The sequence below is a fragment of the Nansenia antarctica genome, assembly GCF_963989245.1.
Source record: "Nansenia antarctica genome assembly, contig: SUPER_8_unloc_1, whole genome shotgun sequence".
Classification (NCBI taxonomy): domain Eukaryota; kingdom Metazoa; phylum Chordata; class Actinopteri; order Argentiniformes; family Microstomatidae; genus Nansenia; species Nansenia antarctica.
This window is the reverse complement of record NW_027663471.1, coordinates 554,286-571,231: the sequence shown is the minus strand read 5'-3', so window position 1 is coordinate 571,231 and position 16,946 is coordinate 554,286. Positions and strand designations below refer to the sequence as shown.

The 16,946-nt window shown below is 44.6% G+C and overlaps 2 protein-coding genes across 2 annotated transcripts; both read right to left on the bottom strand.

The window, feature by feature from the left end:
- Positions 1-9,897: 9,897 nt before the first annotated feature.
- On the bottom strand, positions 9,898-10,242 carry LOC308164676 (kelch-like protein 7; the record flags this gene model as incomplete). Its single annotated transcript, XM_080550749.1, has 1 exon — positions 9,898-10,242. One exon carries the CDS (start codon positions 10,240-10,242, stop codon positions 9,898-9,900), a length of 345 nt encoding a protein of 114 aa, XP_080406875.1.
- Positions 10,243-16,339: 6,097 nt separating this feature from the next.
- On the bottom strand, positions 16,340-16,732 carry LOC308164675 (kelch-like protein 7; the record flags this gene model as incomplete). Its single annotated transcript, XM_080550748.1, has 1 exon — positions 16,340-16,732. The coding sequence occupies one exon, from the start codon at positions 16,730-16,732 to the stop codon at positions 16,340-16,342; it is 393 nt and encodes a 130-aa protein (XP_080406874.1).
- Between the last annotated feature and the right edge of the window lie 214 nt (positions 16,733-16,946).

The following is a 16,946-nucleotide window of genomic DNA, read 5'->3' as shown; positions in this document are numbered from 1 at the left end:
TTCCTGGCACTGATAAAAGCATGATTCCTCTGTAGTTGTGGCATTGGCTGAGGTCTCCTTTCTTAGGTATTTTGACCAAGTAGCCTTCTTTCCAGTCTGTTGGCCCTTCCTCTTCCTCCCATATCTTCTCGAACAGGGGGTGTAGCATCTCTACCGAGGTGTCTATGTCTGCCTTCAGTGCCTCGGCAGGGATGTTGTCTGGTCCTGCTGCCTTACTATTCTTTAGTTGTGCAATGGCCTGTTGGATTTCCTGCTTGCTGGGCTTTCCACAGTTGATGACTAAGTCAGTCTCCGCAGGTTGAATGTCCGGGGGGTTATGTGGTGTCGGTCTATTCAGGAGTTCTTCAAAATACTCTGCCCATCCCTCTTGCTGTTGGTCCAGTCTTGTGATGGTCTTTCCTTCCTTGTTTTTGATTGGTCGTTCTGGTCTGCTGAACTTTCCGGACAGTTTCTTGGTGGTGTCATACAGTTCCTTCATGTTTCCTTTTGCTGCTGCCTCTTCTGCTTCTTTAGCCAGGTTGTCGATGTAGTTTCGCTTGTCCTTCTTGGCATTTCTTTTGACCTTTCTGTTTGCCTCAGTGTACTCGCTTTGGGCTTTTGCCTTGGTTGCCCTTGTTCGGCTGTTGTTAACTTCTGTCTTTTTCTGTCTCCTTTCTTCTATGTTGCGTAGTGTTTCTGCTGATATCCACTCTTTATGGTTTCTCTTCTTTATTCCAATCACTTCCTTACATGTTGTTATGAGGGTTTCCCTTATCCTTTCCCATTGGTCTTGCTGGTCTCCTTCGTCACTGCTTAGATCTTGCAAGGCTTGATATCTGTTCTTCAGCTTCAGTGTGAACACTTCTCTTGTCTGTGTGTCTTTTAAGAGGTGGACATTGAATTTCTGTTTCTTTGATGTTGTTTCCATCCAGTGCTTCTTCAGTTTCAATTTGAGCATAGCGCTTAGTAGGTGGTGGTCTGATGCTATGTCTGCTCCTCGCCTTACTCGCAGGTCCTGTAGTGATCTCCTGAACTTGCTGGTTATGCAGAAGTGGTCTATCTGGTTCTCGGTCACTCCATCCGGTGATACCCAGGTTGCCTTGTGGATCCTCTTATGTGGGAAGACGCTTCCTCCGATAACCAGGTTGTTCAGGGCACAGGTGTCCACAAATCTTTCTCCATTCTCATTCATTTCTCCTAGGCCATGCTTTCCCATCACTTTTTCGAAGCCTGTGTTGTCTCTGCCAATCTTTGCATTGAAGTCCCCCATGAGAATGTTGATGTCTTTTCCTTTTTGTTGATCCAGGATGCTCTGCAGTCTGTTGTAGAACTCATCCTTTTTTCCATCGTCACTGTCATTGGTTGGTGCATAGCATTGTATCACGTTCAACTTGATTTTCCTTTTCTTGGTTCTGAAGGTGGCTGTTATAATTCTTGATCCATGTGCCTCCCATCCAATCAGTGCTTTCTTTGCTGTTGTTGATAGCAAAAGGCCAACCCCCTCAGTGTGAGGGGCTTTGTCTTCTTCGTGCCCAGAGTAGAGTAGCAGCTCTCCTGTCTGCAGTCTTTGTTGTCCAGATTGTGTCCATCGTGACTCACTAATTCCTAAAAGATCTAGTTTGTACCTCTTCATTTCTGCTGCTACTTGTATGGTTTTTCCGGTCTCATACAAGGTCCTGACGTTCCATGTTCCAATTCGTGTGTCTCTGGTTGACAGAAGGGGTTTCGGCTCTGTGACTTCTGTGACTTGACAGCTTTCATCACACAGCGTCATATTTCCTCTCATTGAGGATCCTTCTTCTTCCAGGGCTGAGGTCTGTTCTGTCGTCAACGTTTTTGTAACAGATTGTTTTCTACGGGATGGGGTTGTTGGCCCCACGCCCAACCCCCAACCTGGAGGACCAGGTGCTGCTTTTCGTCTGGCCCCTCCTCTGAAACCTGCCCGGCTTGGTTGAACCTGCCAGGGGTGTAAACCCCGGCCGGTATAGCTCTCAGAGTCATAATATAAAGTGCAGTGCAGAGTTTTTACAGTGAGTCCAGTGCATATTCAGTCCTGGGCAGACTTGGGGGCGGGGGGGAGGGGGAAGCCAGAGTCATTTATCAGCCTGGCGGCTGAGGGGTAGAAACTGAGCCTGTGGCGGGCCTTCAGTGCCTTAGGCAGCCGCAACCTTCTTCCAGAGGGAAGCAGGGTGAGGAGGCCGTGGCCGGGGTGGAAGGGGTCTGCCATGATCTTCCTTGCCCTCCTCAGAGCCCTGGTGTCATGCAGGGAGTTGAGGGAGGGCAAGGGACAGCCGATCACCCTCTCTGCTGAACGTAACACCCGCTGCAACTTGGCCTTGTGATGATGGAGTGGGTGAGGATGGAGTCTATGATGGCCGTGTAAAACTGGACCATCATGGACCTCGGCAGCCTGAGTTTCCTCAGCTGCTGGAGGAAGAACATCCTCTTCTGGGCCTTCTTCGTGAGGGCCTCGGTGTTCCGCTCCCACTTGAGGTCCCGGGAGATGGTCATGCCTAGAAAGCGGCATGACTCCACGGAGGCCACCGGGGTACCTCCCAGCGTGATGGGAGGGGGCAGGGCTGCTTTCCTACGGAAGTCCACCACCATCTCCACTGTTTTCAGAGCATTGAGCTCCAGATTGTTTAAACTGCACCAGCTCTGCAGCCCCTCGATCTCACCCCTGTAGGCAGATTCGTCCCCCCCGGAGATGAGGCCCACCAGGGTGGTGTCGTCTGCAAACTTCAGGAGCTTGACCGAGGGGTGGCGGGAGACACAGCTGTTGGTGTAAAGGGAGAATAGTGCTGGAGACAGGACGCAGCCCTGCGGGGAGCCCGTGCTGGTGGACCTGGAGCTGGAAATGCTCTTCCCCAGCTTCACCCAGATTAGATTACATTTTGTCTACTTCCTTCTTGCTGGTCTTTGCAGCCTAGAATATGACACACCCACTGACGACGTGACTGTTCTACGTTTTGGTTTGCGCTTGAGAACCACTATTTTCTGGTTCCCGCTGCGAACCAACTTTTCAGGCTCCTAACCAATTGAGTTTGGGTTTGCATGCGCCGGCCGTTTCCAGACTTGGTTCGCGAACCGGCACGGTTCTTTGCCGGTGTGTACGCCCTATGTGTGTATTCAAGGATAATATCATAATCACAAGTCAGGAGACTCACAGTGGACGAGACGCAGGGAGACGTTCAGTGTGACTTGTAGAACACACATCAGCCCAGCAACCAGCATGTGGATTCTCCTACCTGCAAGAGACACACGCACACACCATTCTACATCACTGAATCTCATATCAATGAACAAACATAAAATGATGATTGTTAGTCACTCATATCTCTTTGAATCTGTGCTGATTCTATGTCTTTAGAGTCGTGAGATTTTAATGTGTAAATAATTAGATAAAATAATAAAGTATAAGAAAGTCCACAAGATGGCAGCAGACATTTGCACAAGTGTCTGAAGCGTTAATGTGTGTGTGTGTGTGTGTGTACGTTTATGCATGTGCGCGGACATGCTGTGTGTGTGTGTGTGGACAGCATGCTGTGTGTGTGTGTGTGTGTGTGTGTGTGTGTGTGTGTATCGGTGTGTGTGTGTGTGTGTGGACAGCATGCTGTGTGTGTGTGTGCGTGTGCGTGCGTGTGTGTGTGCGTGTGTATGTGTGTGTTCACACCTAGACAAGTTCTCGCTACAATTACCTTTTATACTGTTTTTAATATTCTTCCTCTTTTTACTCATTCCTTTCTTTTGAGGGCAAAAACCACCACAGGGTCACATTCAGTTAGCGACATGCTACATGCTGATACAGCTAGATGCAGTAAGAGACCATATATACAGTTTGGTAGAGAGGAAGTAACTCTATCAAAGACATTGACACTGAACTTGAAAGGTGAATATTTAGGCCTTCCAAACATTTTTCCAAATATACCAACCATTTAAAAATGAGTCTCTACAGTATGTGCATTTTAAATCCATAAGTCTTACTCTGTTTCAGGTGTGTGTGTGTGTGTGTGTGCGCGCTTCATCAGAAAAGGGAGATTCAGAAATCACAAGCATGATTCATGATGACAGTTATTAGTTACTGACATGAGTGAGGACAGTTATTAGTTACTGACCTGAGTGAGGACAGTTATTAGTTACTGACATGAGTGAGGACAGTTATTAGTTACTGACCTGAGTGAGGACAGTTATTAGTTACTGACCTGAGTGATGAGACTCTCTGACCACAATCCTCTCCTCCACCTCCCCTCTGTGGAACCTGACGTTTTCATCCTTGTCAGGGTTGGCATGGATAACCTCAGACATCTTTCCAATACTTTTTATTCTAACTTTACCTCAACTCTACTGTATAGTCTCTTTGTCTGTGTAGCTGCGTTAGCATGTGTGCCTGACTGACAGCTGAATGTGAGACTGTTGTTGCTGCCCTCAGTAGGAAAGGAAGTGTACAACGATGATGAGGAAGTACACAGGTGTTTGTGTCTGCACTGAAACTCTGCCCCCCCCCCCTTCTTCAGGGGACTAATATTACTTTATTTTTCTTATTCAATTGGAAAATGGTTTTTAACAATTTTGTCTAACTATATTATATTTATAGATTTTTAAAATACATTTTATTTCCATTCATCTATGACAGGTCTCTAATATGCAACATACTAGTTGTTGTCTTCTTTTTTTAGCTCTAGCTTTTTTCATGATGCGCGAGCTAACTAATCTTCCTGTCTGCTAAACTTTCAACAACGCTGCTGTTGAAATAACTTTTAGCTTCAGGGAACTAGGTACAGTTCCAGACAGCATAGAGCACACAGAGAACACAGTCACAGTAAACTGTTTTAGTTGTAATTCTGCAGGTGTTGAGGTCAGGGCTGCCGCTACTTACACATGCATCATTGTTAGACCACCGTTAGTGCTAGCGATATCTATTTAACACCATTAGTGCTAGCGCTATTCAAAGGTTAGCCACAAAAAAAATGTGTCACCTTTTTGGGCCATCACCAGTTTGCACCCCTGATGTTATTAATGAAGAATTGTCTGTTTCTGGTATCCTCCAAGGAGCATTATTATGATGGCGAGAGTGGCACTGGATACCTGGCCTGGAGGATCAAAACTGTTCAGAGAAGCACTGCTAAAGACAGACAAGCTTCATTTGGAGGTAACTGTAATTATATTGTAAAAATGTATGGAACAAAACCGTTACAAGATTTTTTGCACATAATGTTTGTCCAGCCAATAATAAAATAAATAAATACAAATTCTAAAGTTGGGTCAAATCCAAGTTGCTGAAAGTGTTTTAAAATGTACATATTTGTCATCAGTATTGAGCAGGTATTTTCCCATATTGTTTAGCTTCAGCAGAAAGACCATTTGGTAACAACATTTCTGGAGGACCAACTGACAGACGAGAGTCACAATATGTACCAGAGACTGCCCTGAGCGAAGATCAGTGCAAAGAAGCAATCGCACTAATGAGACATGCAGCTGATGAGGACATGGTCAAGAAGAAGATGAAGGTGACATTTGCCTATCGCCGCAACTTGGTCCTTAATCCCCAGCAGTCAAGCGACATACTTTCAGAATTTCCACGCTTCAGGGATGTCAAAGGCTTGGTAATTATGTCATTATTTTGACAGCGTTATGACCATTATTGAGTAGTTTTGAATAGTAGATGGGTATTGTAGTGATGCATGAATAACTAGCACCTGTTAACTTTGGTTGGCTGTAAAACTCTGAGATTGTCCCCCAATACCTTTACCCCAGGTTGAACAGGATTTCCTTCTGATGTTTGGAGAGGATGCATCAGGCAAGTTTCTGGAGAGGTGGACAACCACATTCAAGAAAAAGATTATCCAACAATGCAGAAAGCTCCCATCCATCAGTGAACTTGAAGAACTCCTGCTGGCTGCTGATCCTCCTGAGGATGGCACTGAAGCGGATTTTGACTTTGGTAAGCTGTAAGGATACTGACGTTGTATGGCACTCATAGACTTGTATCGACATCGGGCCCTAATTTATTGACTGCGTTTGGGTTAAGGCATTGCCCGTCAATAAATGAGGGCCCATAATGTATCATGTCTAAACATATATCAACATAATACTAATTCTCATTTCTAATAAGAAAGTGCATCCAAACTTTTGACTGGTTCTGTATATTGAACAAGGACTCAAACGCACTGAAGTCTTTGGCTCAGCTATAAGGATTTGTAGTGGGAGAGCTTCTTGTGATTATATAGAAATGCTATCTTTTCTGTATTTTGTAAAAATGCTGCTGACAGTGCAAGTCAAGTGCAATTCTGTGTTGCAGGTTGGGACAGTGACCTCTCATCAATTTTACTGCTGTCACACCTGATTCCACCGACTGCTCAGGGTCTGAAGAGACCAGGGAAGGTGTCGGCCTCCCAAGCGGAGAAGCATCTTGTGGTCTTCAAGAAGGTTTGTGTGTATATATATTTATTATTATTATTATTTTTAAATTATTATGTGTTTTTTTTAATGATGAGAATTATTTTTTTATTACAACCATGTAATACTAATCGTCACTCCATGTGTATTTGTCTTCTCAGACTGGAACAAGCATCCAAGAGAATCTCGATGCCATCACTACGAGCACTCAACCCTATCTCCTGGCTGTTGGCGTTAAGAAGAATGCAATCCACCAGTTCTTCATCATTCTCGACAAGAATGCCATACCTTGCAGGTCAACCTCTTCTCTTGGTGCTTTTGATTAACTATTCAAGGCACATTTTGTGTTTGGCACATCATACAACACCATGCTCCACAACATGTACCTGTTCATCCAGACCACTGAGTATAACATTGATGTTGGTAAAGTCAAAGAGAGTCCTCGTGTTGCTGAAGTTAGGGCAAGGTTGCTTCATTAGTGCTTGAATTTCTCCTCCATTATGCAGTGTTTTGTTTGTTTAAGTTAACAAGTTCAAATATGCTTATTAGGCATATACAATCAGTTCACGGTTCACCCAGAACTTGCAGACATGTTCAAGCCCAGGCACATTCACAAGGAAGGTGTGTATGCAGATTTAAGAGATGCCACCTATTTGAAAGAAAGTCCCCTATTTTCTGTAGAAAAAGATGCCTTGCAGATTCAGCTGTTTTATGACGACTTCGAAACGTTTTTTGGCCAATGTCAGTGTAATGTTTTTAAAGCTTTTTAATTGTCTCTTAAAGAAATTATGTTTGGCTTCATAACGCATGCACCACATGTGCAGAATTGGGCCGATGTTCCTTATATTGCGAGGATAATGTAGCATGAAGTGATGCTTTGGTAAGAGATTGATTGAAGGAAATAACTGCTTGAAGAGTCGATGGTGGTCAATGATTAAATGTTTGAGGTATATGGTCATGCCTTCTGACAGGATTGGTGAAAATATAATGTTGACGATCTGAAGAAGCAAAAGTAGAAGATGCCAGTACTTATCATCTGTCTGTATCAAATCACCAAATAGCAAAGGCATATTGCGTAATAAGCACCAAGACTGTATGGCATTCAACCCCAAATCATTACTTCCATCAAACAAACTTCACTCTTGGCGGACGATTTCGCTGTTGATTGTAACCATAGTCAAAAGCATGTATTCTACCAGCCAGTTGTTCAGCATTTAGGAAGTTGTCCTTAATGTACTGCAGAACAAGTTTCACTTCAAACTGACCAACCCCCTCTAGAATATCATGCATTATGTCTACTGAAAAATGATTGGCCGTGTTGAAATACTGAAGTGAATTCAACAGACAACTGTGTTTCACACCTTATACATGAGATAGTGTAGGCAGGGGCGCCGCTAGAGATTCTGGGCCCCATGACAGAATATCATTTTGGGCCCCCCCCCACCTAAACCACCCATCAACCTAGACAACCCGGCGGGCCTTGCATGGTAGCTTGCCACCATTGGTAGGTGAATGGGTGAATGAGATGCCATTGTAAAGTGCTTTGGAATAAGGCGCTATAGAAGTCAATCCATTTAGAATTCTTTCCTATCTGAATCCTATCTATATTTCAGGATATTTTTGACTCGGAGCCTGAATGTCAACAGTTTCCAAGTCAACTCATACATGCATGCTTTGAGGATATACAAGCTCAAGGTCACTAATCTGTTGAATCACCTAAACCACCCATCATCCTAGACAACCCAGTTGAAGTTGATGAACTATTGATGCACTGCAAGAAATCCAATGATGGCCATCTTTTGTAAATGTAATGGAAAATTACAGTTAATACTTTTCAAGACACCGCGGATACCCTGTAAAAAGACAGATGATGAAAGACATAGCATGTAGCTACAGAATTACTGCAGGTAAACATCTTTCGCCACGATTGTTGTTGGGATGTAGAGGTAAGCTGATGTGGTAGTGCTACAAGGCCCTGCACACTGAGTTTTTTCAGAGGCACACTCCAAATGTAGTTACGTGAAATCTCCCAGAATGCCTTGCGAATCATCACCTATAGCCTAGGACCTGTTCACATGTGTCTGAGGGCCTTCTTGCAGCTTTCCCAATGTTCCTCAACATCTCCCATTTCTGCTAATGCTTGGAATCTGTTTCTAAGTGTAAGCCCTGCTTCCTGTCTAACCTGGTGATCCCCTAGTTTCCTGATGTTGAATTTTCTCTGGGTCCTACTTCCTTCCCCTGTCCTTGCAGCTAGTTTCAGTCTGAACTCTCCTATCAGCAGGTGGTGGTCAGAGTCGATGTCTGCTCCCCTCTTTACCCTAACATCTAGCAGCAGTTTTCGCCATTTTCTTGTTATTGCTATATGGTCGATCTGGTTTTCTGTCTTTAGATCAGGAGAGATCCATGTCGCTTTGTGTGTGGACTTGTGTGGGAATACAGTTCCTCCGATGATCAGTTCGTTGAAAGAGAAGAAGTCCGCAAAGAGGGTTCCATTCTCGTTCATTTCTCCGAGACCTTCAGTTCCCATGGCGTTCATCCAGTGCCTGTTGTCCCTTCCAACCTTGGCATTCATATCTCCCATGACTATCTGGATGTCTCTCTTTGGGGTCTTCTGTACTTGCGCTTGGAGTTGTTGGTAGAACATTTCATTTTCCTCAGTTTCAGCCGAATTTGTCGGTGCATAACACTGGATGATGGTGATGTTACGACCCTTGGATAGGAACCTGGCAGTGATTATGCGCTCTGAAACTGGTTTCCAATCAAGGAGGCTTCTTGCAGCGTCTTTAGAGATAATTAAGCCCACCCCATGCATATGTGGATCCTCTTCGTTCTCCTTTCCTGAATACAGGAACCTCTCCTGTGGCGATGGTGACTTCCCCAAAGGTGTTCCATCTACACTCACTTACTCCTATTATACTAATGTTGTATCTTCTCATCTCCTTTGCTAGTTGTGCTAACTTTCCTATTTGGTATAGAGTTCTCACGTTCCAGCATCCTACTCTGGTATTGGACTTGAAGTGGAGCAGGCCTTTCCTCCCTTGGGCTTCCGTTAGGGTTTGTCCCAAGGAATTCATTTATCTCCTACTGGTAGGGCGGCATGCCTGATTCAGGTGTGATTTCTTAGTTCTGGTTTCGGTTTCAGTAATCAGTTTTACGTCTGGGTGGGTGATTGGCCCAAGCAGCCGTTGTCAGCTGGTGGGGTTGCCACCTTACAGCCTGCTGACCTGCTGGATTTTTCGTTAGGGGTTTTCTCCCGTAGCCTTCGCCTCAATAGGCCCACAAAGCAGTGGGGCTATTTGACCCATAGCTGGGGTTATTTGGCCCATAGCTGGAGTATTTGACCCATAGCTGGGACAGGGGTGAGAGGCGCCAGGGCGTGTCCACACACCGGTGGGCCTGCGCGCCATCTCTCTGGGGGCCCCTGTACTCCGAGATCCCCCACAGATTAGCCTGGGACCGCAAGGTCCCAGTTACCGTGTGTGGCCGCGTGGAGGCCCTGCAGGAGTCTTGGCGGTGTAGAGCTTAGGTAGTGGTTATAGAGCTGAGGCTGACAGAGCAGGTCTTACCCAGACAGTTGGTGGCGTCGATCTGTTCTTTGAGGAACTCCACGCACATCTTCTTGACGGGCTCTATCTGGTACTGGTTGGCTGCGTCCAACAGGGACTGGACGTTACTGCTGTTTACTGAGATCCGTGCTGTGTAGATGAACTCCACCAGCAGCTCAATGATCTCTGGCTCAGCACTCTTCAGCTCCACCTCATGAGAGGTCGACTCCAGCATACTGGTGGTAAACATGAGGCTGAAGAAGTGGCTGGCTGCAGCGAGCACCACTCTGTGAGCAGGGAAATGTCTCCCCTGCACCACCATTGATTGATTGATTGAAAACTTTATTAGAAGATTTGCAGAAGTAGGTACATGAAAGTACATATTACATACAAGGTCATCTAAAAGGATAAAAACCCAAGAAAGCCACTGGCTTATTTCAATTGGGGTCCTTGATTCTCAATTCATCGTTACATGTAAGACAGACAAAAAAAACTAGTACTATCTACAAGATAATACAGACAAATAACTATTACTATCTACAAGATAAACATACATCCATCATGGGAAGAACAATACAACAAAACATAAGGTATGTACAGCGGGTAGGACAGGTGGGGACATACACCACAGGTGGGGGCGGGGGACGAAACACAGAGTATGTACAGTGGGTAGTTGGGGTCTTTTAATCAGATTTTTGATTTAGAGGGTCCAGTTACGGATTGCAGCCTCCTGTAAATGTTTTTTGAGAGTGGTTTTGAAGGTGGGCAGTGTTTTGCACTCCTTTAAGATTATAGGAAGGGCGTTCCACATTTTTACTGCATAGTTTGCAAACGAGTTTAACCCCTTGTTTGTGGTGCAACGCGGTTGAACGTGGTTCGTGGAGCTTCCTCTGGTGTTGTATGTGTGGACGTTGTTCACTTTTTGGAAGTATGTTGACAGGTACTTGGGTGTCTTTGTGGTGTAGCGTATCTTGAAGACCAGGCCCAGTGCAAGCTGCTGCACTCTGTCAACTACTCGTAGCCAATCCAGGCTCAAAAAATGAGCAGCGGTTAGATGTGTCCTAGGGTTGAGGCCTAGTAGAAGCCTAACCAGTTTATTTTGGGCTGTCTGGAGTCTTGTTTTATGGGCCTTTGTGGTTCTATAGTACCATGATGTTACGGCATAGTCGAAGTGACATTGAATGAGAGCTCCTGATAGGGTCCTCAGTGTGTTTTTACTGACAAGTGAGGATATCCTGTACAAGAATCTAGTTCTATGGTTCACTTTTTTGATTACTTTTGCTGCCATTTTATCTCCGGAAAGATTTGCCTCTAAGATGGAGCCCAGGTATGTAATATCCTCTTTTCTTGTGATATTAATGTTACCCACTTTTATTTTAAATTTTTCAGCCTTTCTGATTTTAGATGGGGATCCGTATAGGATGGTTTCAGTTTTACCTAGGTGTATTGATAGTTTATTGTCAGCTAGCCAGATGCAGATTCTACTCAGTTCAGTGCTTAGCGCTTTTTCCACCTGCAATATGTCCCTGTCAGAGACCAGCAGAGCCGAGTCATCCGCGAACAGGAACAAATTGCAATCACATGCTGATGACATGTCATTCACATATATTAGGAACAGTAAAGGTCCCAATATGCTTCCTTGTGGAACGCCGCAGGTCACTGGGAGGGGGGGGGGCAGTGTTCCGTTCACACTAACCACCTGTTCCCTCCCCTCTAAGTAGGATTGCATCCAGCTCACCGATGTTCTATCGAACCCAATTGCTTTCAGTTTATCTAACAATATGTGGTGATCTACTGTGTCGAAGGCCTTCTGGAGGTCCAGCATGACCATGCCGCAGTACTTGCCCGAGTCCACCTCATGGTTGATGTGGTCGTTCAAATAGAGAAGGCATGTGTCAGTGGAATGGGATGTTCTGAATCCTGATTGAAATTCATACATCAGATTTTTTTCGGTAAGGTACCTATCAACCTGTTCATAAACTATTTTTCCATAAGTTTCGAGATGGAATTAAGAATAGAAACAGGTCGGTAGTTGCCTGGGTCTAATTTGCTTCCTTTTTTATACAGTGGGGTTACCCTTGCTATTTTAAAGTCAAGGGGGACGTGTCCCTGTTTGATGGAGAGGTTTATTATGTGGGTGATGATTGGGGTAATGGAGGCAGCTGAGTCTTTTAGAAATCTGGCTGGAATATTGTCATGGCCCGTGGCCTTTTCTGAGTGTAGAGCGCCCAGCTTTTTAAACACCTCATCGTTTGACACCATGGAGAGTTTAAAATCATCTTTGCGTACACCCAGTTTATTGTAGAACGCACGGATGTGCTCTACACCATAACGCCCTGAGTGGGGTGGTAGATTGTTAACTAATTTAGTGGCTATGGTTGTAAAGAAAGTGTTTAAGCACTTAGCCACATCCAGCTTGTCTGTAAGGAGAGAATCTCCAGATTTTATGCTGATGTTTGTAGACCTGGTTTTGAGTTTTTGACTGCAACCTAGTTGGCTATTAAGTAGCTTCCAAAGGTCACGTGGTTTGTTTAAGTTTTCTTCGATTTTGTTATCGAGGTATTCTTTCTTAGCAGATTTGGTCATGGTAATTACCTGATTGCATAGTTTGTTGCATTGTTTTTTAATTTTCTCAAAGTGGGTTTTGTGATCTTCGTTTAAGTGTTTCACTAATTTTGATTTGCATTTTTGAACTTCAGAGCATTTTAGGTCTCTGACTTTCATAGCATTTAGAATGTCCGAATTCATCCATGGTTCCGATCGGGCTTTAACCCTGGTGGTTCTCATGGGGGCTATACTGTCAATAATATTTAGGAATTTGGTTTTGAAACCTAGCCATGCCTCTTCAACCTGTGTGCATTTTAGTTCATCTAACCAGTCTTGATTCTCCAGTTTATGGTTTAAGGCCTCACTAGAATAGGATTTAAGGGATCTAGTGGTTACAGTTTTATGACCGCCAGCCTTGGGTTTATGTTTTTTACGAGTGCAAAAGATCATGTAATGATCACTTAGCCCGCATACAATAACCCCACTCTTGGAGATTTTGGACTCATCCGATGTTAGAATGAGATCTATGGTGGTTTGAGTAGAAATACACACCCTAGTGGGTTTGGTAATTTGTTGACGGAGACCGTGTAATTCAGAAAACCTAGTGAAGGATTTGAAAACGGATGCTTCATTTCTGAGCATGTCCGTGTTCAAATCCCCAATAAGAATCTTTTCCACACAGTCAACGTCATCCAAGCACCCCTCAAGAATATCATAGAAATCATTCTGATCGGGAGGTCTGTAGATAGTACCAACCAGCACCGGTTTTGCTTTGTTAAAGATAATTTCAACCCAAACAGATTCTAATTTGTCACGATTCAGGTCATACCGGGTGTTAAAGATAATATCGTTGTGAATGTACATGCAGACACCACCCCCATACCTGTTCCTGTCGTTTCTGATGACTGTGTAGTTAACTATTTCAATCTCTGGGTCATTGATTGATTCATCAAACTTGGTCTCAGAGAAGCTCAAAATGTGAACCTTGCTGTCATGGAACATTTCTCTGATTTGGTCCAGTTTAGGCACAAGACTGTTCACATTAAGGTGAACAATATGCAGGCCCTTACTGCTGTGTCCAAATAAAGAGTTCATGTCCTTGACTTGGAAATAGTCACTACCATTCTGGTCATCGTCAAGTTGAGGATTGGGGGATGGGGGGGGTCGCCCATTGTTCAACGGTTTCGTTAGAGAGTCTCCGGGTGGAGAAGGGGGGGGGGGGGGCGTCGTCGGGTGGGGGAGGGAGGGGGGGGGTCATCGCCGGGTGGGGGAGGCCTCTGTGTTCACTGGATAGCTGGTGGAAGTTAGGTGGGGGGGTAATGTTGTTAGCATAGCTACCCATTGTTTTGTTAGCCTCGTCTGAATCCAGGAAGTCCGCTGCTGATACCGGTTTGACCGGTTTGTCGACAATGGCGTCAATGGCTTCAGTAACATTTGCCTGGTAAAGGCATAGCTGTTCTCTGGCCAAACGTGTAGCTTGCCTGGTTGAGACTGGTCCGGGATTCAGCTGAATGTCTCCCGAGAGAAGTAGATAGAGCCAGATCATGGTCCTTCGGTCCATTCTACCTACCGGGGGCTTGTTTTTCCGCGTCAGGTCAGCAGTCAACGTTGTGTGAATAGCTGCCGTTCCGAAGTTTATATACTTCTTTGCAGCGTGGAGATAAAAGTCGCTATGGGTCTCATTTTTTCCAATAAAGTTTGTCTCCTTCTCCATAAGATGTAAGTTCTGTGGTGATTTAATGTATAAATCCGTAATCCACAGAAGGAACAGGAGAAAGTGCGGAATAATCCTTGCTGTTGCATTGTTGCAGCAGGAGGGGCGTTGAGAGATGCGACCGCTCATGTCTGTGTCCTGAGCTTGACAATCGTACGGCTGTTCATGTAATGAAACAGTGGTCGATTTAATTAGTCGATTTCCACTTACTTCCCCTCATTTGCAGGCAGTTATTCCCGGTCCCGTGCGATCCAAGATCCCGCTGAATCACAATGAAAAACCTAAAATGCTTTTCTAGCGGCGTTTCTGACTGGACTTCTCTGCTCTGCTTTCTACTAAACTTGAGAGCTGAAGCTTCTTGCACTTGCAAGCCCTTATAGGGCGAACAAAGCTCGTGCAAATATGTCTAATCCTCCGCTCATCAAAACGGTGTATCAACTACCCCAGTGAACACAGCAGCCAAGCTTGGCTGAATAACCACAAAATGGTGGTGTCTTATCGAAGTAAACCGCAGCTCTCCATGCCAGAGACCAGAGACACATCACACAGGGTTCCCTGTTTCCTGAGGTTGTTCATGACTCCCATGATGCTGGACAGCTGCCTGTTCTCTTCCTTGGCAGCAAACTTCCTCTCGCTCTTCTCCTGGGCCGGAGGAGTCGCCATGCTACAAACACTAAGCCTGTTAAACTACCAACCTAACCCTCACTCATATACTCACTCATATACTCACTCATATACTCCCTCATATACTCACTCATATACTCCCTCATATACTCCCTCATATACTCCCTCATATACTCACTCATATACTCACTCATATACTCACTCATATACTCCCTCATATACTCCCTCATATACTCACTCATATACTCCCTCATATACTCCCTCATATACTCCCTCATATACTCACTCATATACTCACTCATATACTCACTCATATACTCCCTCATATACTCACTTATATACTCACTCATATACTCCCTCATATACTCCCTCATATACTCACTCATATACTCACTTATATACTCCCTCATATACTCCCTCATATACTCCCTCATATACTCCCTCATATACTCCCTCATATACTCACTCATATATAGGGCTGGGTTAAAAAAATCGATTTCCCGATTCTGAATCGATCTTCATTAAAATGAGCGATTATCGATTCATAAATCCCGAGATCGATCTTTCTTTTTTTTTTGCTTGCAGCTTCAACCCGCAACGAGATCTCGTGGCCAGATCTCGCGCTACAGGAATTTATCATATCTCACGCAACGTGAGGTCTCAACACTAAAATCTAAAAACATGGCGATGGCAGGGACACTCAAGTCACCACCAGGCTTAAAGTCAGATGTCTGGGTGCATTTTGGATTTAAAAAATGTGACGTTAGAGATGAGCTGGACAAAAGCAAAGTCATATGTAAATAAAAAGTACATTCATGTAACTGCTTTGGAGTCAATTCATTGATATGTTTAACAATGCTACATGTTATAGGGTTCCTTGAACCATTTATAGCATTAGTTCGGAGAATCTCTTTCATATTCAAGCAAAAAATGTATATTGTAACTAGATCGAATCAGAATCGAATCGAATCGAATCGTGAATCGAATCGAATTGGGAGCTGTGAATCGGAATCGAATCGTTTTGGGAAATCAGTGGCGATACCCAGCCCTACTCATATACTCCCTCATATACTCACTCATATACTCCCTCATATACTCCCTCATATACTCCCTCATATACTCCCTCATATACTCCCTCATATACTCACTTATATGCACCACTCGGTGTCGTTTCTTCACGAACATCTTCATCCTCACCCGGAGGAGGAGGTGGCTCTGGGGAACAGGTCGCCATCGTCTGAACTTTGTTTGATAATGATCTATTATAGTTACTAGTGATATAACTGTGTGAGATGGAGCTACTCGCAAACACCGAGTCTGTCTGACGCTAAACGGCAGTTGGTGAAAAAATTCGAACGAACTCCGGTTCTGTCTCGCGAGATCATGGAAGCGGAAGGTTTTGAAAATTGAAGCGTGAGACTGAATACTGCTACGTCCATAATGATAATAATAATAATAATAATAATAATAATAATGATTATTTATTTCTTCTTAGATTGTTGTTGGGATGTAGAGGTAAGCTGATGTGGTAGTGCTACAAGCACATCTTCTTGACGGGCTCTATCTGGTACTGGTTGGCTGCGTCCAACAGGGACTGGACGTTACTGCTGTTTACTGAGATCCGTGCTGTGTAGATGAACTCCACCAGCAGCTCAATGATCTCTGGCTCAGCACTCTTCAGCTCCACCTCATGAGAGGTCGACTCCAGCATACTGGTGGTAAACATGAGGCTGAAGAAGTGGCTGGCTGCAGCGAGCACCACTCTGTGAGCAGGGAAATGTCTCCCCTGCACCACCAGAGACACATCACACAGGGTTCCCTGTTTCCTGAGGTTGTTCATGACTCCCATGATGCTGGACAGCTGCCTGTTCTCTTCCTTGGCAGCAAACTTCCTCTCGCTCTTCTCCTGGGCCAGAGGAGTCGCCATGCTACAAACACTAAGCCTGTTAAACTACCAACCTAACCTAACCCCCAGTACCAACTGGGTTTGTTTGGGCTTAGCAGTTAGCTTAGCTATCCAGAGCTCTGGCCCTGACTTACTAAACAAAGGGGTGTCCAGATCGCAACTAATGGCTACTTACTGTAGCCTACAAACAAGCTCGTACAGACTCAACGTTTGTTCTCCCTGTCAATGTAGACAC